This window comes from Trichosurus vulpecula, chromosome 2 (assembly GCF_011100635.1).
Source record: "Trichosurus vulpecula isolate mTriVul1 chromosome 2, mTriVul1.pri, whole genome shotgun sequence".
Lineage (NCBI taxonomy): Eukaryota > Metazoa > Chordata > Mammalia > Diprotodontia > Phalangeridae > Trichosurus > Trichosurus vulpecula.
Genome location: NC_050574.1, coordinates 221,574,185 through 221,598,033, shown reverse-complemented (window position 1 = coordinate 221,598,033; position 23,849 = coordinate 221,574,185). Strand labels below are relative to the sequence as shown.

At 39.2% G+C, this 23,849-nt stretch overlaps 1 protein-coding gene across 1 annotated transcript in view; it reads left to right on the top strand.

The window, feature by feature from the left end:
* Positions 1 to 23,849, top strand: part of STK39 (serine/threonine kinase 39) — a 318,732-nt gene that overhangs the window by 111,101 nt on the left and 183,782 nt on the right. Inside the window, exon 5 of the mRNA XM_036747781.1 lies at positions 1,594 to 1,649. Within this exon, the coding sequence (XP_036603676.1) occupies positions 1,594 to 1,649 (56 nt within the window). The remainder of the gene's footprint in view (positions 1 to 1,593; positions 1,650 to 23,849) is intronic.

The following is a 23,849-nucleotide window of genomic DNA, read 5'->3' as shown; positions in this document are numbered from 1 at the left end:
TGTTTGGCAATTTAAATACTTAAGGAAAAAGCTGAAGAGTCATTTTGGGTGAAATATATTGGCCCACAAGGTTAGGTCATCTATTTTGTAATTTTGAGGGGCTGGTTTATATTAGAGAACATTGCTTTGGAAATTAATTTCAAGGTAGTGCACATCTGAGATACAGATATATGTGATTTTTTTTTTGTGAGGGGGGAATGTATTAAACTCTAGATTTAGACTTCTTCTTTTCATAGCTACTTATTGGCTTTGTTTATTTGTCCAGGGCTTTGATTAGATAAATAGTCAAGTTTTCATTAAAAAGTTAATTTGCAGAATATAAAAGTATTGATTGTCTCATAAAAAATCTGCAGTGTACTGCTTGGGTCATACATATCCTCTGAGGTTTTTAATCTTTTTTGGACATTCTTTTTATTTTTAGGACTAGGATAACAGCTGCAATCATTGTAATGGGTTGATGGGAGTAAGGGGTATCCTTTTGAGAGGGAAAAGGGAAGGACTTGCTGGATCTTCCTCTTTTTGAAAATAATACAGTAGTTCTTGAAAGAGCCCTGCAGCCTGGAAGACCCCAGGGATTCAAATGCCTTTCTTTTTGTTGGTAAAGTTTAATCTAGTGGGTAACTACGTCAGTTCCAAGATATGATTTGAGGGTTGTTTTTCTCTCTCAGAACAATGAATGAATTTATGCTTTGTAGCATCTACTGTTATTTTCTCCAACCAACTTTTTATATTGTACCATCCAATTTATACATTTTCTTTGATTGAAATTTTTTAAAATTTTTCCCCAATTGCATGTAAAGGCAATTTTAACCATACATTTTCTTTATGAGAGCAATACTGCTATGTTGCTAGAATTGTTCATCTAATCAAACACTTGAGAATAAGGATTGTAAATGTTGGAATGAATGAATTATTCTTCATAATTGGTATTGATAATGAAAAGACACATGCCCCATAATCAGTTACCACATAGAGCAGAAATTGATGTATATTAGATCATTTTGAAGAGGATTTTGGAGTTGTTTTCAGAGGCAGTTGTGAATGAAAGTAGTTTTAAATAGGTAGCATTTTAATGAGATATCATGGTATAGTGCCTTGAGGGCCAGCCTTGAAATCAGTAATGACCTGGGTTCAAGCCCTACTTTTGACAAGGCTGTATAGCTTGGCAAATCTCTTAATCTCCCAGTGGTCCAGACAATTTTTTAAGATTAAGTTTGGAGGCACTGTCAATCTGTATACCAGGAGGTTTCTACACTGATGAAATGACAAGTCTGTGTAAAAATTTTTTTTAAAAAACACCCCAAAAACATATTGGAGTGCTTCATAAAGCAAAAGCATTATGAGTTTCAGATCTGACTCAATTACCAACATGCAGGATCAAGGCTTTGTGATTTAAATTAAATCCTGTTAATGACAGAATATGAAATACCCTGGTTATCTCAGTATTGGTCACATTTCCTAAAATGCAAAATAATATTTGTGATGTGCAATTCAAATTAGTTAAGATTTACCTTCTAAAAAATCTTCCTGAAGAAATGTATATAACATAATATGTATACTTTGTAGAATTAACTTCTAATTTATTTCTGATAGGGATTTGAAGGCTGGTAATATTCTTTTGGGAGAAGACGGTTCAGTACAAATAGCAGGTAAAGATTATAATTCTAAAAATCATTATTTGTTTACACAAGGGTGTTCTGCTCTACAGTTTCTGGGAGTTTTGATTTGTTACTGAGAAATGAATAAATGCATATAATCTATTTTCTCCAGATAGTGTTCAACAAGGCCTGATTATACTATTTATAGTTTCTTTGCAACACTGGAGCCTGTGGCACATATAGTTTTTACTTTTATCTTGATGAATTCATGCCAGATCCTTCGACAAACAATATTGTTTTGGCTAATAGCATTTTAGTTAAGACAAATCATGCTGTCCTCCTAGTTTTTTATTCAGTTTTGTTAGGCTTGCTAGTCTTCTGATTGAATAGTGGATACTGATCACTTGTGGAAAGAGATTTGCACAAATTTGAAAAAAATATCTACTTTAAAAATCATTCCTAGTCCTGATGATGCTGAAAGTTCAAAAACTTGGTGACAAAATAAAGACCCTTTTTGGAAGGTGCTGACAGGGAGCCATCCTCTTCTGTTTTTAATGCCTCTCCTTATTCTGATACCCTTCTCAGTACTACTTGTAATATATAGATAAACCTTCATTAGCTCTCAGGTAATGACCACTTGGGAAAGTGTTTTGGTATGAAAATTCATTCACCTCACTCTTTTTATCCCTAAATAACGCTGAGAATATTGACTGAACTCATTGGTCTCATTTGAGGGGAACATATAGTCACTCCATTTTGCAAATGAAAAATGCAGCAGAGACTTCTTTAACTCCCCCAAATTTCCTGTCTGCCATGCTAAATTAGATCAGAGTTGTTGGCCTTTAATTTACTTTTCTATCCATGGTTTGCCTGATCTTGAGATCTGTGGGTAGATATTAACTCACTATCGGAAATCCACTAGGCTCATTGAGAATAACCACACTAGTCTGTGAGGTTTTCTATTGACCAATGCTTGCTTGCTTTCTCCAGGGCCCAAATAATTTTTTGCTGAAGTAAATCTTTTAGGGAGGCTCCAGTAAAGCTATGTCCATGTACAAGAGCTAGAGCATAGGGTCCTAGACCTAGATCTGGAAGGGTCATATGAGGAAACTGAGGTCCGGATTGGTAATTGACTTGGTTCAGGTCACACACAATAAGTAGCATAGCTGGGATGAAAACTCTAGGCTTGTGAGTCTGCATTCCATGTTCTTTCCACTATGCTTTGTTAACATCTGATGGGACTTCAGGAAGAAGGTTTTGATAGACAGCTGCATGCCTGAAGGGAAGTATTGACTTTCTCCTTAAAGGAAGGAATTTTTTTTGATAGGCAGGAAGGGAAATTGGAAACTTTGTGGAGCTGAGCATCTTCCTAGGAAGTCAACAACAGTAGAAAATAACACAAGCAAACTTCTTTGCAGCTATTTCCATCCTGAATGATAGGTTTTATCCTAACAGTTTGTTTCCTGGTTTATTTGCTGTTCCTGAGGCTGCCTAGCTAAGCTCCTCATTCACTTAATCCTCCACCCCAGGTACTTATTAGCCCTCACCACAGTAGCTAGGGACAGTTGAGAGTGCTTCCATTGATTACCTGAAAGCTGAGGACTAACTTTTGGACACGTTTTAAAACCTCCCTGCCCTAGTGTTCCTTCTTCCTTTTCTTAACTCAGGGCTGTCCCTGCATTAGCTGTAGCCTCAGCACTGTCCTAAGTTTGCATGGATTCCACATGTTCTGTAGGTGGCTGGGTTCTGAGGGCTTTTGTGAGCTGATAAGAAGGCAACAGATGCTAGTTGGGAAACCAGAGGAGTTAACTTGCTGTCATTAATCTTGGTTTAAGTTGATAGTGAAGTATAACTGACGTTCTGTTTTTATAAAGAAATTTCGCATCCTGATAGGAGGGTCAGAGCAACTGCGTTATTGTCTTTGCAATAAAATGGCCTGTCAGTTGCTGCCTTTCCAATGTCTCCTCTTCACTATCTGGCAGTCATTTAATCCCATTAGTCTTATATTAATGGTTTGGTATTCTTGGCTAAGTCTCCTATGAATTTCGGACAGATTGTCCTTTTCCAGTTTGGATTCCGTGAGGTTAGCTATCCTTGAATCTTTTTCTTCCACAATACTGGTGTTTTGTTAGGCTGTGGGTGTGGGTGTGTGCCACGTACCAAGTGGGAGGTGGGGAGGGAGGGGGAAGATTGTCTGCTGTTGTGTGTACATACGGCATATATCTTGTAGTAATTATGAGCACATTTTGTAAACAAAAGAATTTTTTTTGGCCCTTCTCTAGTGTCCTAAGGTGAGAATCACTTGTAAAATTCAATTCAGCATGCATTTATTAAGCACCAGTTATACGCTGGCAACCTTGCTAACTGACGTAGTTACAAAGACAAAAATGAAACAGTCTCTGCCGTCAAGGATCTTGCTATGTTGTTCTAGAGGGACACAATATATATACAACTAACCTTAGTACCGGAGACCTCTAGCAGCTGGGTGGATGGAGAAATAAAAGGCAGCTTCTTGGAAGGCACCTGAGTACCTGAGTTGAACCTTGAAGCCAGATGAGGTGCTGGGAGGTAGAGATGTGGTAAGGGAACATACTAGGTGTGGAAGATAGCTTATGCTACTGATGCTCAGAGGTGGAAGATGGAGTATCCCATTTGGACAAATGCTACTGTTGTTAGGTTTGGCTGGGGGTCCATTTTGGAAAAGCAACTGGAGTTGGAGTCAGAAGACCTAGGTTCCAGTCCCGCTTCAGATGCTTTGGAGCTAAGTGATGTTAGTTTCCTCGGCCATCAAAATGTGGGAGTTAGATCTAAGTCTACGCTTATGAATGTAGAGTTCATGGAAGGGGGTACTCTGAGATGACGTGGGAAGGGTGGCTGGGAGCCAGATTGTGAAAGCTTTAAATGTAGTTTCTCCCTTTTTTGGCCAGGAGGAGCTTTGTCATCTTTTTGGGCCAGGCAGTGGGAGAAGCAGCCCCGTGTCTTAGGCCATTTGACAGTTATGAGGAGGGTGGATTACAGAGGGGAGAGATTCTAAGTAGAGAAACTAATTATGAAGCTATTCCAGTCTCCAGTATGAGAGGTTAAGAACTGAACTCGGGTGGGGGGTGTTTTGGGAATGGAGAGAAGGGGAAGCAAAGGAGTGATGTTGTGAGGTTAAAAGGGCAATGAAAAGTGAGAGGAAGAGAGCAGAATGACTGACTCCAAGATTGTGAACTCGGGTGACTGGGAGGATGATGGTGCCCTCCAAAGAAATAGAGAAAGTTCGAGGAAGAGTAGGCTTAGGGTGGAATGTAATAGATAATAACTCCGTATAACTCATAATAATTTTGTATATGTTGCAATCAAGATGCCTACCCAAGAGCAGGTAATCACTGGGCAGTAGATCCATACTGTGACTGGACTTGGTCACAGAGATTAGTACTAATTATACAGATTAGACAGTTATCTCCATAAACTGTATGGTCATTCTTAGAGATTTTTTTGAAGTAAAACTTTAGGTTTTGCTATCTTGGAGGTTCTCTTCCTTCCGATTTTTTTTTTCATTTTCTTTCTTGCTCTTGAACCAGATCCCCAACCCCAGGGGAGAGAGAGAGAGAGAGAGAGAGAGAGAGAGAGAGAGAGAGAGAGAGAGAGAGAGAGAGCACTGGGTAAATACCGGCAGAAACCCTTGCCAGGCCATGGACAGAATGGAAGACCTTAGGGGAGGAAAGTTAGTATATTTAATTATATAGGGAACAGTGCAGACTTTGTATGTAGAAAAGCTGCATATTACACAGTTCCTAAATGTTGAGATGAAGTATGTTCAGGTGTCTGTAGCCATAGGAGGTGAGGAGGACAGAGTTCTGTAGTTAGGTTAAAAACAAAGGAGCTGGATAGCTTTCAAACACTAATAGCATTTGTAATTGTGCAAACAGAAATAATCTGGGCCATAATTAGATCTTCTGCATCTGTGCATAAATTGATCGCCATCTGGGCCTGGAAAGCCATGCCACACCTTTTCCCTCTTCCATCTCCTCTACTGCTGTTGAAGCATAAAGTGTTGCACAGGCACTGGTGAGGTTGTGGGGGGAACTAGGGAGGGGGAGGGATTGGAGGTGTTTAAGAAGCACTCCTCTTGTGAGTCATCATCACATGCAAAACTATACAGAGGAGTGCCCTGGGTCTAATCAATGCAGAATTTTTAAGCCCAGTGCACAAGGCCCCTTCTTTGCCTTCCAGATAAATAACTTGATTAGATGATGTCTATACAATTAATAGCTAGCTCTCACTATTGTTCTCCAGAAAGAGGAGAAGCCATTTTAGTCACGTTCCTCCTGTAGTACACTATGGTTTCTTGTATAGTGCTGGAGAATGGCAAAAGTCTTAGCACACCTTACTTGTGCACAAAGCTGAATTCTCGTTCTAGACAAATAAGAAGGCACAGAATTATAAAACTGAAGAATTATGTCCTATAGGAAATTTTTTTTTTCATATTTCAAGTGGATTCAGTTTTTGGCTTTCCTTAAATACTGGGTTTTCCTGGAATATTTTAAATTTTATCTGATTTACCACAGTTATTTTCATTTGGGTTCAGTCAGCCGGTGTTGATTAAAAAAAGTTGTTTCACACATCCAACCTGTGTAAGAAGAAACAGATCACTACTCTCTTCCACTGCTGCAGACTCTGGATTTCCCTTCCTTGGTTTGTAGTAATAGTTGGGAAATGAGAAAAGGTAACTTAAGCTAGCTTTAACATTGCTTTGAAAATGCCTGGGGTAACATAGGGAGCTTGGGACCCTGGGAGGGTTTCACCAGCATCTATCTGTTTGACTTTAATCATAGTCTTAATGCCACACATATTTTCTTGGTACCTTCACATCCGAGGAATAAAATGGAACAGGGGTTTGTTTGTTTAAATTAGGAGAATAGTTATATTCAGTGAGGTGAGGTTATGTACCCAGATTTTTTTTTCTCTTGGTATATTTTCAGATTTAGCCTATGTGTTGAGTCTTCCGTGACTAAAGCTTTTACCAGTAACACCTGCTAAGACTTGACTTGCCTGGAAATAATCAGGCTTTATGCTTCATCCATAAGAACCCAAAGGGAGGTAGATATGCTGACTGAGTGTTATTTGCAAAACCACATGATGTTCTGCTTTTCACTGCTTTGGCATGGACTTAAAGAAATGAGAGCACTGTAAGAAGAAAGGCACTTCTTGGGTTCTCGGGAGAAGCAGTGCAGTCAGGTTCTGAAAAGCAGCATTCCTTTTGGGAGCTGGGATTGAGATGCAGGAAGTCCAATCCCAGGTTATATTCTGTGTAGGAGGCAGCTTCAGCCTAAAGTCTGGCTGCGCTGGGAACTTGACTCTCCTGAGGATTCACAAATAGGTGATCACCATTAGTGCCTGTGTGTACACAGAGGGGAGGTGGCTTTTTCTTGTTGTTTCTTTTGTCTTTGGATAGGTGCTGGTGATAGCATGTAGGTGGGAGAAATTAAACAGGTGGAGAACTCTATTCTGGAGGCTTTACTTCAGTCTCAGCCCCTTCCCCCCTTTCCCCTCAATTGCTTCAGGTATTTGCCCAGAGTGACTGCCTGACTGGCCACACCCCACTGATGAGTAATTCAGATCCAATTTGCTGTTTAAAGGAGGTTACTATCTGCTTAAAGCTTGAACCTTTCCTGAATTACCTCTTATTCATTGCGCTTTTTAATTTTCTTTATAGAACAAAAGGAGTCCTTTTAAGAGGGTTTAGGCCAGGTGGGGAACCTGTGGCCTTCTAGGTCCTTGGGTGTGGCCTTTTGATTGAATCCAAGTTTTGCAGAACAAATCCTTTTATTAAGGGTATTTGTTCTGTAAAATTTGGATTCAGAGAGCTGCACTTGAGGACCTAGAGGGCCACCTGTGGCCTAGAGGCCACAGGTTTCCCATTCCTGACTTAGGCAGTTAAAGCCAAGCCATTAAAGAGGTGGAATTAATTGATTGCCTGTTGTAAGATTCTGTAGGCAGAGGCCGTCAAAATGTCAGGTTTGATGGCCTCAGATTTTTAGGGTTTTGCTTAAGGTGTGCATCCAGAGTATTAGGTTTTATGCTAATGATTTCCTGCTAGTTTGGATTTGGAGTAAGTTTCATAACCTTGACAATAGATTCTCTGGTCTAGCTGCCATGGCATGCATAAAGCAATAGGTACTACACATTAGAGATTGGAGAAACCATTTTTTATGGAAAAAAACAGCCAAAAGTTGCTTCTGAGAAGAAAAGGGTCAAAGAAAGACTGGTCCTGGAATGCTGTGAAGATTTAAAAACAGCTCTTCATAGCTGAGCCAGGTCTAGCATTAGGCAAAGTAGGCAATTGCCTCCGACTCAGCAGGCATGAAAACACAATGAAGTGTACTGTGTATTCCTTTTTGTAAGTACTTATTTTAATCTCGGATAATTCATGCTTTTCATGGCATTTGGGTATTTATCTTGCGTTAGGTCAAATCACATGTGGAGCAGTGAAGGAATGGACATAAACCTCAGTGACCACAAACTTCAGGTCTTGCCTAGGGTAAACAGATACAAACCTCCCAACTTTGCTTGGTGGTAGAGTTCTGTGGTTATGAGATAGTATGTGGGAGCAGAGAGTTGGATGTAAAAATGGAAGGGACTATTCTGAACAATTCCTTCACACCCCAAATAAGGGGATGTGTTAGAAAATTTGCAAACTGTGGTTTACAAAATTATGTAATACTCCTGAATGAATCCCTCCCCCAACCTAGGAGGTGCCATTTTGATTCCCCTACTAACACCTACCACTCCACCCCTACCTTATCAGTTCCCTAAAGCAATCTGAGGCTTTATGATTCTTGGTTTGACAGCTAGTGTTGAAACCTGAGTAGGAAGGGAGTATGTGGAAAAGACCTAAAAGGGAGAGAAGTTCTCTTACTCGGCTCACGGTTTACAGCTATGAGTATGCTTTCTCAAACTCTGCAGATATTTCAACAAATCTTTTTCAAGCATCCTAAATCTCTTGCCCCACCTCTCTTCCATTTAATAAATAATTTCTTTGGAGCAATTAGATTCCCTAGCTCTGAAGGCCAAGCCAGGGATTAAATAAATCTTTAGGAGACATAGCTAGAATTTTAGTGGAAAGTATTTTGTTGTTTAGTCATTTTTTTTCAGTCATGTCTGAGTCTTCATGACCCCATTTGGGGTTTTCTTGGCAAAGATACAGGAGTGATTTTCCATTTCCTTCTCCAACTCATTTTACAGGTGAGGGAAATGAGACAAATGGTTAAGTGACTTGCTCAGGGTCACACAGCTAGTAAGTGTCTGAAACAGGTTTTGAACTCAGGAAGATGAGTCTTCTGAGTCCAGGCTTGGCACTTTATCCACTGCGCCATCTATCTGCCTGACAAGAGAGAGTATATAAGCGTTTGATAAAGGATAGGGCACATTACATTAAATATGAGTTCTGTTATAAGATCGAAACCATTACATATTTCATTTTATTTTAAAAATTTTATTTATTTGTTTTTAGTTTTCCATATTCACTTCTATAACATTTTGAGTTCTAAATTTTCTCCCTCTCCTTTTACTCCCCTCCTTCCCAAGATAGTATGCAATCTGATATACTATGTACATGTACAGTCACATTAAACATATTTCCACATTAGTCATGTTGTAAAGGAGAATTAGAGCCAGAGGGAAAAACCATGAGAAAGAAGAAACCAAAAGAAAGAGAAAATAGTCTGCTTCAATCTGCATTCAGATTCCATGGTTCTTTCTCTGTATGTGGATAGCATTTTCCATCATGAGTATTGTGGAATTGTCTTAGATCCTTATATTGCTGAGAAGAGTTAAAAGTCTATCAAATTTGATTATTGCTGTTACTGTGTACAATGTTCTCCTGGTTCTGCTCACTTCACTCAGCATCAGTTCATGTAAGTCTTTCCAGGTATTTGTGAAATCCACCTGCTCATCATTTTTTATGGAACAATAGTATTCTATTACACTCATATACCGCAACTTGTGCAGCCATTCCCCAACTGATGGGCATCCCCTCGATTTCCAATTCTTTGCCACCACAAAAAAGAGCTGTTGTTAAAATTTTTGTACTTGTGGATCCCTTTTCCATTTGTATGATCTCTTTGGGATATAGACCTAGAAGTGTTATTGCTGGGTCAGAGGGTAGGCACAGTTTTATAGCCCTTTGGCCATAGTTCCAAATTGCTTTCTAGAGTGGTTGGTTCAGTTTGCAACTCCACCAACAATGCATTAGCGTTCCAATTTTCCCACATCTTCTCCAGCATTTATAATTTTCCTGTTTTGTCGTGTTAGCCAATTGGATAGGTGTGATGTGGTACCTCAGAGTTGTTTTGATTTTTAACTGGACCCTCACTGCTGTACAGCAATCCTTTTATTCCTCCATGATCTGTATCACTTTCACTGCAGCAGTAGTTTCAAACCTCTTCTTTTTCAGGCTCTCTCTACCACACCTCTCCCCATGTTCTCAGCCAAGCCATATTCTTATTCAAGCCAAGCCTCCATATTCTCAAATATTCTACTTTGCTGAGAAAATAGATGCTGTTCACCTTGACATCTCCTTTATTTCCTACTCCACACATCAACCCCAACTGGTGACACCTCCCATTCTCTTGTTCTTTTCTCTAATTTCTGATGAAATTATAGCTCTTTTCTTTACCATAGCCAATCCTTCTACTCATATTTGGTCTGATCCCTTCTCATCTCACCTGGAAACTTGCTTCCTCGGTTGTTCCCTTTCTTTCTCTCATCTGAAATCTGCACACGTCCTCTAGGTCCTTTCCTGCTGCTTAGAAACATGCCCATGTCTCCCCCATCATTTATCAAGAACAACAAATGAGTAACCTTTACTTCTTTGCCTTTTGCTGAAAATACTACCCTTTATCTGTTCTTCCTTTCACAACCAAACTCTTAAAAATCATCTATATTCTTTTTCTCCATTTTTACCTCCTTTCCCCCCAGACTCCTTGTAATCTGACCTCTAACTATCATCCAACTGAAGCTGCTCTTTTCAAGGCTACAAAGGATCTCTTAACTGTTAAATCTGGTGACTTTTTCTCAGTCCTCACTTTATTTGACCCTTTTGCAGGTTTTGACACTGTCAGTCTCCATTTCCTCCTGGATACTCTCTCATTTTTCTTCTGTAATACAATATTTTTTTGCCTTTCTGACTGTTCTTCAGTCATTTTTGTTGGATCATCATCTCTCTCCCACTCAATAAGCATGGATGTCCAAAGGGGCTTTTTTGAGCCCTGTTTTTCTAATTTCTTTACACATTCTTTCTCTTGGTGATCTCATCAGATCTCATAGACTAAATATTCTCTATCCAGGCATCTTCTAAATCTAAATTCATCCCTCTTGAGCCGTAGACTTGCATTGTCAGCTACCTCTAGGACATCTCCACCCTGATTTGCCATTGGCACCTGAAACTCAGCATGTTCAAAACAGCTATTTTCTTCAAAATCTGTCTCTTTGCCAACCTTTCCTATTTCTGTTGAGGGTGCTGTTGGCCTTCATGGTATTCATCCACCTTCGTGGTATTGGATTAATTTTTGCCTCCTTTCCCTGCTTCATCTCCTATATCCAATTCTAAGTCTTTGTGATTATAGCACTGCTGTCTCTCCCGTTTCCATCTACTTCTCCTTACTCACATAGCATCCACTTTGCTCCAGGCACTCTATTTAATTGGGACTACAGTGAGAACTGATGAGTTGATCCCCCTCTGAAGTCTGTCTTCCACATAGACGTCAAATTAGTATTCCTGAAACATGGATCTGTCATTCCTCATTCAAAAACCTTGAAGCGCGATATTGCTTCTGATATAAACTATAGGTTCCTCAGCCTGTCCATGAATAACCTGTTATCTACCTACCTTTTCAGAGTTATTTTAAATTACTGCCCTTCATGTATAAGATCTAGCCAGACTGGCTGACAGGGGAGCCCCTGAATCCAATGGGGCCTTTTCCCATTTCTCTGCATTCTCAAGACTGTCCCTGTCTGGAATACACTGACTTCTTACTTCCACTTTCTGGATTCTCTGGTTTACTTTAAGGACCAGCTGAGGTGCCTCCTCCTACAGCATGGCTGGTAGTACTCTTGTTTTTATATTTACTTACCTGTGTACCTGTTGGGTTCTCTACTTTGTTTCCCCTGCTCCCAGAATGTAAGTTTGTTATGGGCAGAGACCCTTTCCTCTCTATCTTTGTACCCTTGGTGCCTAGCATAGTACCTTGTCCATGCTTGTGTTGTTTGTTGTTCAGTCATTTCCAACTCTTAGTGACTCCATTTGGGTTTTTCTTGACTAAGATACTGGAGTGGTTTGCCATTTCTTTCTCCAGTTCATTTTACAGATGAGGAAACTGAGGCAAACAGGGGCAAGTGAATTGCTCAGGGTCACACAGCTAGTAAGTGTCTGAGGACAGATTTGAACTCAGGTCTTCCTTACTCCAGGCCCAGTATTCTATCCACTTCACCACCTAGCTGCTCTTGTTCCCACTAGGTTTTAATAAATGTTTGTTCAATAGTATATTTACATGCCGTACTTTATTTACCAATTTTCAGAGAAAAAGAATGTACTACAATATACAACTTTCAAACTCACAAATATAATGTTTTTTCACCCAAAAGATAGGGATCTTGTAAGTGCCCACAGGATAATTATCATGGACATTAATTTTTTTGTAGAATGGACTGTGAATTAGGATACCTGAATTCTAGTCTTAACTGCCTCTAATTCACTGAATGATCTTGGGTAATTCATTTACCTGAGATGGGTTTAACTTGCTTTACCTGTAAAAAGAGGTGATTGGACTTGATATTTCTATTTCAGGGTTCAATATGAGAAGGAACAGAAGAGATAAGAAGAGGGAGGGACTTCTGAGGAAGGATATTTGGAGAGTTTTGGCAACCCTCATAGCCTTGGGATAAATGGTTGGAGGAAATTACAGTGTTTAGCATGGAGAAGCAAAGAATTAAAGGGCACACGGTAACTTTCTTTAAGTGTTTGACAGGCTCTCGCATGAAAAGGATTAAACTTGTTCTTCTTTGCCTTTGACTATACAATTTGGAACAGTACGTGGAGGCTGCAAAAAGGCAGACTTTAGCCTGATATCAGGAAAAACTTTCCATCAATTACGGCTATCCAAAAGGAAGGATGAGTTGCCTCAGGCAAACTGTCCATGTAAGTCTTCAAGCCTAGGATCAGAGCTAGAAAGGCACATAGCCAAAGCTGAGGCCAGAGAGATGAACCAGTTGCCTGAAGTCACACAGATTACAAACAGTAGAGCCAAGATTTGGACTCGTATCCCATGGTTCCAAAATTCAACCTTCTTTCCACAATGCCATTTAGCCCTTGGGTATGTTGTTAAAAAGGATTCTTGTTTAGGTAGAAACTGGACTCAATAAGTAGACTCCAAGGTCCCTTCAAGTTCTGAGACTTTTTGATTCTGTGCTTTCTAAAAATTCTGATTCTAAGATTTTATTTGTAGACTTGTGGTTAATAGTGAGTTCTGGTAAACAAACTGCTGGTTACTATAGGATTTAATTTATAAGGCTCTTACTTTTGAGTCTTTGTTCATCTTAGGTTCCAAAAAAACTTAGGGGCTTCACAGAGATGATTTTATTATAATTTGTTTACCTCTTTAAAGTTCTCTAGAGATTATGTTAGCCTTGAATTCCTGTTGTATAAGCTTAATGAAAATGATACAATGCCTCTTAACTGTATGCACACTTTATTCATCCGCCTTAGGGGACCATCTTTGTGGCACAAGAAGTTTCTGTATAAGGGCTGATATCTAAAAAATAAAATTAAAGGGTGAGAGAGAGGAATGTACTGGGAGAAGGAGAAAGGGAGACATAGAATGGGGTAAATTATTTAGCATAAAAGAGGGAAGAAAAAGCTTTTATGACGGAGGGGAAGAGGTGGGAGGTGAGAGGGAATGAGTGAACCTTACCTTCATCAGATTTGGCTCAAGGAGGGAATAACATACACACTCAGCTGGGTGTGAAAATCTGTTTTACCCTACAGGAAAGTAGGGTGAAAGGGGATAAGAAGGGGTGATGATAGAAGGGAGGGCAAATGGGTGCAGGGGGGAATCAGAAGCAGACACTTTTGAGGAGGGACAGGGTCAAGGGAGAGAATAGAATAAATGCGGGGTGGGATAGGATGGAGGGAAATATAATAAGTCTTTCACAACATGACTGTTATGGAAGTGTTTTGCATAACTGCACTTGTATAGCCTATATTGAATTGCTTGCCTTCCCAGTGAAGATGGTGGGGAGGGAGGAAGGGAGAGAATGTGGAACTCAAAGTTTTAAAAATGAATGTTAAAATTTTTTTTTACATGCAACTGGGAAGTAAGGTATACAGGCAATGGGGTAAAGAAATCTGCCTTGCCTTGCAGGAAAATAGAAGGAAAGGGGAAAAGAGAAGTGGGAGGGGGTCATAGAAGGGAGGACAGATTGGGGAAGTGGTAATCAGAATGCATGCTGTCTTGGGGCAGGGGAGGGGAGAGATGGAGAGAAAATTTGGAACTCAAAATCTTGTGGAAATGAAATGTTGAAAGCTAAAAATAAATTAATAAAAAGGGGAAAAAAGAAATTGTCTATTCTGGCTTTTCATAGGTTTTCTGGTAATTAACTTAGTGAGTCCATGTGGAAAGTATTTTTCCGCGTGATAAGGACATGGCCATCTAGACATATATGACCATTGTTTTTAAATTTTATTTTTATTAATATTTCATATCATCCCTTTTTTGTCGTTTGTTTCTGTGTTTGCTCACTTAGCGTCCCTGGAATTCTTGTGATTTCAGAGTATTACTCTTGTTTACTTTGGGAAAATATTTTGAGTTCGGGTAATAATGACTTTTATGTTGTACTAATTTTTTACAGAGCCTTTTATTTATCTGATTAGTTTTATATCTAGTGCCATATTTTACCCTAAAAACAACTCTTTTTTTTTAGTAGGTTGCAAGTTATCTACATTTTACAGGTGTGGAGTCTAAGCTATAGAGATGTTACATAATCATGTGAAGGTGTCCTGAATACTGACTCCTTTCCTCATGGTTTTTATGTGTTGCTTTTCAAATCCCTGGGCGTATCCTAGGATATTACTTCCTTTTTCTGGTCCTATGTTTCTTTTTTTGTTAAAATGAGAGTTTTTGATGGGAAGGTCCCATCCACCTTAATCGTACTGTGAATGGGTATCATCCCTTACTGTTTGGAATTTCCTAGAGGCCTGGTTATCACTTTAGTAAGGGAATGTCCTTGTACAAGAGGAGGACATCTCCCATCTATTGATATAGCTATGTTTTTAGCAGCAGCAACCAAACACTGGTCAGTGGAAGTCGAACCATTTAGATTGAAAATATGTATATTTAGATTGTTTTTGATTATCTGATTGTGAGAATTATGCGTAAAGTGGATTGCTTGAGAATTGGGAGTCCTTCCGTGCCACCTAGCTGCTATATTTTGTAAATTTGAAGTTGCTTCAGCTTAGCTGGACAACCATATATGGATCTTGGTTCTTTTATCACAAGTTTTCATGCTTTGGGGAATGGTGCTTGGGAAATTATTCATCATTTATCATCATTTGCACTAATACCTCCCTCCATTGGTCTGGCTAATTTACTGTATCAGTAGCCAAGCTAAGAGCTGATAATGGATTGCCTTACAATCCTGTATGCCTTTGTTCACTTAGAGCCTCTGTCTTACCCTTGAAGTTGGGAGTGGGAAGACAAATCTGGATGTCATGGAGAGTGGGGGTGGAAGTGCTTGGTTTGGGGATTGTACAACTGTAGCACCATTAGAAAAAACAGTGCTTAATTGTTTTCCTGATTGTTTTTATTTTTCATGTCAGTGTAGGATGATAATTTCATATCCAGATTGCGAATTATGCTCACAGCCTGGAGTTACTCCTTTAAAAGTTAACATTATAGCACATCTGTAGAATATGGAAGGGAAAAAAACATATGGGGGATGATTCATGGAGCCTATCCACATAAGTTCTGATATAGGGAAATGTTTTCTCCTGAACTTTTATTGAATTTTAAAGTTAAGGGAATTTGTATCTTGATACCTACATTCTTTTGATGGCAATGCCTAAGAAAGCTGTGAAACTGTCAGATTTTTTTGCTCTCTGGTGTTTAAAAGAAGAATCCAGGACTCTCTTCATCAGGGAATGGGAAACTTGTATCTTTAGGAACAGCTGACAAAAACTATGGGCCCGGACTCATTAAATGTCACAGGATTGATTTCTTCAGTGTTACTTTGTGGGGACCATGCTCTTTTTTGAGGTGGGATCTATTTTGGGGGTGGGATCAGAAATCATTTTTGTTCTGAATCTTATGATGCTAAGCAGATCCAGGGGTGGGAAAGACATGATCTCTCTGTCCTTTGAACTGATAAAGCATTTTCCATCTCTTTTGTTGCAGTTTCAGATTTTATAACTTAATTCTGGTAATGTCACAGTGCAGGTATCTCAAGATCCAGAATGTTATTCAATCTAGCAACGTATATTAACTTATGTACCAGCATTAGGGATGCACAGACAAAAATGTAACCTTATATTGTGTGCGCTGTAGGCTAATTCTTTTCTTGCCAGATATTACTAAGAACATTTAGGCATAGCAGTGTCTTACTGGCCCCAGAAGCCATTGGGGTTCACTTTACTCTTGAAAGGAGACCTAAATTCAAATTCTTCCTCTAATATTTACTTCCTGTGTGAAGTTAGGCAAATCACTTGTCCTCTTTGAGTCTCAGATTCCTCTCCTGTAAAATGAGGGGGTTGTATGAGGAACTCTGAGGTCCTTTCCAGCTCTCATATTTTAAACTCAGAAGATGGTTTTAGGTGTTTTGTCATTCAGTGGATTAGTTGTATACAGGCATAAATAACTAAAGTGTGCTGCTTGTGCTATCTATATAGCTATTGATAGAAATGTGAAGCAGCACAGGACCAAGCAAAGATTTTTTGGAGCTTTTCTTTAGAGACCTCTTTTCGGGTGATATAGAAATATAAATGAATACTATTCAAATACTGATAGTGCTATTCTGGCCAGCTCAGTTGGATATGAATCCACCTAAATACAAAATACCTAGTTCTTATCTCTTTATATTCCCCCAAGAAGAGCCTGAGAGACTTTGTTTAATGCTTTGATAATCTGTATCAGCAGCATTCTCCTGATGTACCTATCTCCAGTCTAGGAACACTTTCAAACAAAGGTTAGGTAAGTATAATTTGCCATGGCCTATTTTTGAATTTGAAAAATTCTTGGAATCACTCTTCCTTTCCCTGATATTCACTGGTCTTCCTTTAACAATATAGCAAAGAATTTTTTTTAACTGGGAATGGAAATAAAGATCACTTGCTTAGGGTTTACAGATCCCACCTCTGTCACAAATCACCTGTGTGACCTTTGTCACTTGAGATAGAACTGTGTGGCCTCCAAGAAGGTCCCTTCCGGTTCTAATACCCTGCGATCAGTGCTCTAAGATATAGTTGGGCCTGGTGACAGAAGATCATTAAGGACGTCTAGAAGACCTTTAAATATTTTGGGATTCAGAAGAGGGGTTAGATTGTTCTTTTTGTTCTCAGATGGCAGAATTAGAAGCAATGGGTGGAGGTTGCAGTTAAGTTGCCTTTTGTAAGCCAGTGTAAAGGGAGGTGGGAAGTAGGAGCAAGTCATGTCCACCCACGTATGCATCCCTCCTCCCATCCCCCAGCCCCTTCCTTGCCATGTATATTGTTTCTCTGTGTTTTAATTTTACTTTGGAAGAAGAATAGAATGTCAGTGTCTGGTTTTCTAAAAGTCTTTAATATGATTTGCACTAAAACTTTGGGACACCCTATAGAGTATCTATGTGTCTATATATGTATGTACACATGTATATACATGTGTGTGTGCACGCACATATACACACACAATCCTTATTCTGTTTTCCACCTTAAAGTATTTCTTCATCTTTATTCCTTTCTGTCTCAGAAGAGGTGTCCTTCCTTTCCAAGCCTATCCGGTGCTTTTTATTCCATCCCTCTAACTATAGCAAATAGCAGTATTCATACTTGATGGCAAGAAATATTCTGCATTGTGTATAGTGATACTTTGATTTAAGTAAACATAATGGAGAAATTTGGGCAACTGTAGTAGCCTCCAAAGTGGTCTTTTGTTTCCATTATCTGCCCATTCCAATTTATTCTTTATGCCATTTGCCTGTATGATTTAATAAACCAGCAAACTTCATTCAGCCTCTTACATCACCACCATGTTCCATTAATCATCTGCAAGAGTACCCTCCCTTACAACAATGAAAAGTTAGGTCAAACTACTCTATACAGCAGCTAAATTTGACGGAATATATAAATATATGGCATTGTGTGCCCATAGTCCCACCTCTCTACCAAAAGAAAAGTATATTCTAGGATCAGGTTCCTGAAACTAATATCAGTCATTATGTGGGACCAGCATTCTGCTGTCTTTTAGTGTTGTCTTCAAGTATGTTACTATAATTTTACAACTGTCTAATTCATCATACCATAGTATATATTATATATTATAACATATCTTATAAAGTATATCTGATATAAACTATATCAGGATGTCTCAGATATGTAAAAATGTAAGTAGGTTTGATCTAATAGATTTCTCAGGGGAGTCAAAAAAACAGAACAAAAAAAACCAAACCCTTTGTGTCCTGCTTGCTGCCCCCTCTTAGGATTTCTAAGTGTAGAGGAAGAGAACACTAGATAAATTCTATTTATTTTCCCTGTAAAATTCCTTAATTAGGAAGTCTTACTACATATTTTCTGTAAACGTAAAGGAATGCTTTTTCTGACCACCAGGCAGCAGTCTCCTATTGGGTGGAACAACGGTTTTGAATCAGGCATGCCTTACTCAAGTCTTTGCTTCCCTGTGAGACTCTGGGCAAGTCACTTAACCTTTCACAGTTCCACTTTCCTCATCTGAAAAACAGTGACAATAATAACACCCTCACAGGGTTGTTAGAAGATGAAATGAGCTAACATTCGTAAAGCACATTAAAGTGTTGTTTAAATGCTAGGATTGTCCTAAATAGTCTAGAGGCAGCTAGGTGGCACAGTGGATAGAGCACCAGCCAGAGTCGGGAAGACCTGAGTTCAAATGTGGCTGCAGACACCCAACCGGCTGTGTGACCCAGGGCCAGCCACTTTACCAGCCTCCCAGGGTTGTTGGGAGGACTTAAAGAAATAACAATTGTAAAGTGCTCGTCACAGCCCTGCACACATAGTAAAGGCTGTAGAAATGCTAGCTAGCTGGCTAATTGATTCGTGTTTCAAATGATTTTGTTTTTTTAGCTATCCAAGGTTGTTTAGGTTTGACCCCTGTCAAAGGTGTCAACAAAATGAATCTATTTTAGATGGTCAGGCTGACTGCCTTCCTTTCCTTTTTTTTGGCCGGTGATTTGAAATGATCTTACGGAAATCATGTAATTGTTCTCTTCTCCTGTTTTATGATCTTTTACACTGTAGCTACCAGTATTTATGTACAGTTACCCTTTCCGCATTGGAGAGGTTAGGGCCTTGATGGCCCTGTAATCCGGAAAATCCATATAAAAATTTTTGGTCCTCCCTTTGTACCAGAGAAGTGGTTTGAATTTTTTCTTTCATGTGCCGTTTACAGTATCTTATTGTGAAATTTGGGTTGATATTATACAATATGTATTTTATACATTTCTGAGTTTCTAAACTTTTTTTCTGTGTCATCTCTTGGCCTTTGAGTGTCATCTGTAGCTTCCACAGAACTCTCCCAGAATTCCCATTTAATTTCTTATCCTGATCCATGATCCATCGAAACTGTGATGGAGAAAGTTGTGATGTGGAAGGGATAACTATTCCTTTAAGGTTTGGAAAGTACTCTACAGATACATCTCATATCTGCAGACTGGCTAGCACACAGAGACAATGTCAGGATTAATGAGATGATTTTCTTTGGAAGATTGGCTCTTTGAAAATATCTCTTTAATCACCTTAGGGGCAGGAGCAGCTCCAAGTCTTTTTTCTAGGGTTAAACAGTGAACTTGGTCAGTTTGTCAAGGACTCTGTGATTTTGTTAGTATGGAAACTTCACCCACTAATCCAGATTGCAACTCATCTGTAATTTGTAGTCTTAGAAGCTGAGAGAGATTAAGTGGCTTTCATATGGTCACATAGATGTTGGTGAATGTCAGAGGAAGGATTTGAAACTGGGTCTTCTTGACTTCCTGCATTCTAGCAACTATGTAGCATTGTCAGTAGAAGGGATGAAGTGTTTAAAAATCGGAGTGTGTGTGTGTGTGTGTGTGTGTGTGTGTGTTTTAGTGTTAGGTATGTATGATATACACACATGTACATATATCTATGGATATGGATGTTTGTATATAAATATATTTTACATATAAAATAAGTATATGTGTATACACACACACATACACACACATAGCTATCTGTCTATCTATCTGTCTGTCTGTCTCTATCTATATAGGCAGGTAGAATACTGGTGCCTTGTTGAGAATGAGGAATCCTCATTATCAGATTACCAAGCCACACTATATTGTTGGGGGAACCCTCGTATAACCACAGGCTTGGCCATTCCTAGTTAACCTTCTCATGGATCAGAGAGTAGAGGGGAGACAACTTTCTCCGCTCTTTACTGATATTGTGACCATGTAAACCTTGATTTTTCTTCCTTCTGTTTACCACCACTAACAAGAAGAAGAAGATGGCCAGACACCTGCACCCACACATGGTCACACGTATGTGCACATATATACATGCACACACAGAGCATCTAGAGATTCATGTTATGTTACTTTGTGTTTGCTATTATTTTTTATATTCTACTCCCTTGATTGAAATTCTCTTTTTTCTTTATTAACTTTCTTTGAAAGACAAGAACAAAGCAAGGTGTCCTCCGTGACTCAGCCCTTTGTGAGAATGTGCTTAATGTTTGTTGATGATGGCCAAGTGTGCTAGGAGATGATGCATACTTTAGAGGAGGACGTGAGGTTCTGGAGGAGCCAATGCAGGCATCTCTGAAAATGTTCCTGTGGTTTTTGGCAGAACATTTCTGTTGTGACCAGTAACAAATCTAAGACTTGGAATCATATCAAACTGCCTAGGCGTTGTTTTGGGGGATATATACATGTCATTTAGGATTAAACAGAACATCAAACTAGTTTTTCTGTGTTGAGTAATCACTATTTGATTGTTATTTAGCAGAGAGCTTGGCAGCTGTGGATGTTAACCCTAGTGCCCTGATTTGCCCTCACTCATATCCTTTTCCTCAAAGAAAAGTTCTTTGACTCTCACTGATAAGCAGTGAAACCCATGAGGCTAAGGGACTAACTAGAAATTCTGGGCTTGGGACTTTTTATTGTCACCTTAACTTGCTTTGAGGAATTTGGCAAATTATTTAAGCCCTTGGATGCCTACTTTTCCTTTGTCACCTATATCCGATCAATACTAAGGTCTATGGATAATACCTTTGTCACGTATCTTCAGTTTGTTCCTTTCTCTGTATTTTCACAATCACCACACTAGTCTTGGACTTCTTTGCTGCACATCTGGATTCTAGCTTCTTCTCTGGTTTTACTGCCTTAAATTTTATCCTCTCTCCCATTCCATCTTTAACGTCGCTATTGCATTGATATTCCTAAAAAGTGACCACATCTTCCACTCTGTATTGATTACTGGAGCAAGTCCAGGTGTCTTAGCCTGGCATTCAAGGTCTAGTCTCTTCTCTCGAGTCATAGAATCTCAGAGCTGGAAGAGACCTTAGGCAATCGAGTCCAACTTGATTGTGAACAACAGTTCTCTCTACTATCTCCTTCACAAAGCATTCATCCAGCCTTTCTTTGGAGCCCTCCAGTGAGTGGAACTCACTCCCTCATGAGATACCTCATTCCACTCTTGGATACCTCTGATTGATAGGAAGTTTTTCCTGTTATCAAGCCCACATTTGTCTCTTTCACTCATTGTTCCTTGTTTTTCTCTCTGTGGCCAAGAACAGAAGTAATTTTTGCTTTGATATTTACATCTCATCAATAGCCTCTGCCCCTCTAATTAGGCTCTATGGCCTCTGATTTAAGGAGGGGGCACAGTGCAGTCTTCTCCCCATTTCCCACCTGCATCATTGCTTTTGTACTTCTTTGAACTCTTTTCAACCCACCCTCTTCTCCCCTTGCTTTTTCATTTTGTGTGTTGTCTTCCATTAGACTATAAGCCCTTTGAAGGCAGGGGCCACCGTCTTTCTTTTTATTTGCATTTTTGGCCCCAGTGCTTAGCACAGTACCTGGCACTTAATAAACATTTATTGACTTTTAACTATAATAAAAGTACATGTAACTACACATTATACGTTCTCATTATCAGCCCAAATGAATTCCGTCCTAGGATGCTGACATTGTGTATCACTGATGCTGATGAACCTCCTTTAAAATATTTTTGAAATCTTTATCAAAGAAGAAAGGAAGAGAATAAAGTCTAGAAACTATTCTTAGACAATCTGTTGCACAACTATTCTCAAGTCATGAATCCTCTGTTTCTTCTGTGCCTCACCCGTCCTTTACATTATCCTTGTGTCTTCTGGGCATTTCACTATCTTCTGCAACATTCATCCGCTCTGCCTGTCCAGGTCTTAACTTGCGTCCTTCAGGGCTTGGCTCAAGTTCTGTTTTTCCATGAAGTCTTCCCTGATAATCCTAGATCACATCTTTTTTCATAGAATTTCTTTAGCCTTTATGGTCTGTGCTATATTTGTAGTCTATGACCACATGACTCAACATTCAGTAATATACAGTATTGTTTAGTTTCATGTAAGTATATGTCATGTTTTCCTCAACCCAATCATAAACTCTTGGTGACTGGGACTGTATTTTGTACAACTTTATATGCAGTAGAATATAAGCTCGATAAGGGTAAGGGTTGTTTTTAATTTGTCCTGTATCCCTACTGCTTTGTATAGTGCCTGGCATATAATAGGTACTTCATTTATATATGTCGAATTGAATCTTCTACAGTATTTAACACAATGCTTGCTACCACAGGTGCTTGTTCAGTTTTATCCACCAGAATTTTTGCATTGTGCATTTTTAAAAAGAATTTAAATTTTGTAATTTTTATGAGAGGCACTGTCATGGTGGTTAGAGAGCTGGTCAACCTCTGACAAGCCAAGTCAAAGAACATTTACAAAAGAGACAGAGGAAGGGGAAAACAGTCCTTACCCTCAAAGAGCTCAGTCTAATGGGGAAGACAGCATGCTAACAGTTCTTACAAATAAAATATAGACAAGATAAACAGAGGGAAGGCACTAACATTAAAGACTAGAAAAGATCCTTTACAGAAGGTGGAACAGACTGGATGTTGGGGAGAGGGTGCTATCCCGCATTGGTAAAAAGACTTCCTGCACCTGGAGGTGTCCTAGGCACATCTAGTTCTCACCCCGCTTTTGATGACAACTCATTGGCAGCAAGGGCTGTGGCAGGCTTTTTCTAAGGTTACACCTTGAGACACAAAAGGTTATTCCTGAGGACTTGTTAAATTTGGTTCTGTGCCAAGTGAGCAAATTGCCGGAAATAAGAGCAGGACATCTATTTGGAAAATGTAGGTACTAGTAAGTTAGTGATGTTAATTGGGGAAAAGTGGAACTAATTACCTAAGCAGATTGTCATACTCCCTTGTTGTTTAGATCAAAGGTCTGTAAAAACCATTTTAAATTTGTGGGCTGTACAAAAACAAGTGGTAGGATGGCTTTGGCCCGTAGACGAGAGTTTGTTAACTTCTGATTCAGAAAAAATAAGGTAGGCATATTTTTAATAGGATAGTGGTAGTACTCTCATCCATGGGGTGATGGTGGGAGAAGTGAGATGTACTAAATGGCATCAGCAGGCTCCTTCTAGCCCTTTTATTTGGTTTCTATTCCATTCTTTTGTATAGTATCTCTCTCTGAAGGCGTCTTGGAGAACAGGGTCAATAAATATTGAGCTCTTACTCAATGCTAGACCCTGGAGATAAAGACAAAAATGGTAACTCCAGCACTCAGGGAGGATGTAGTTTATTAGGGACAACAGCTTGTATACATATAAATACAATCAAAGTAAATGCAAGGGAATGTCAGTCTAGTTATGACAACATAATGTACCAGTATTTCTGTTTACATAGGTACATTATGTACTTTGGTGACTATGTTCTCCCTCTTTCTGTATATAGATTTTCCTTTACATAGGAGACATACCTGTTCA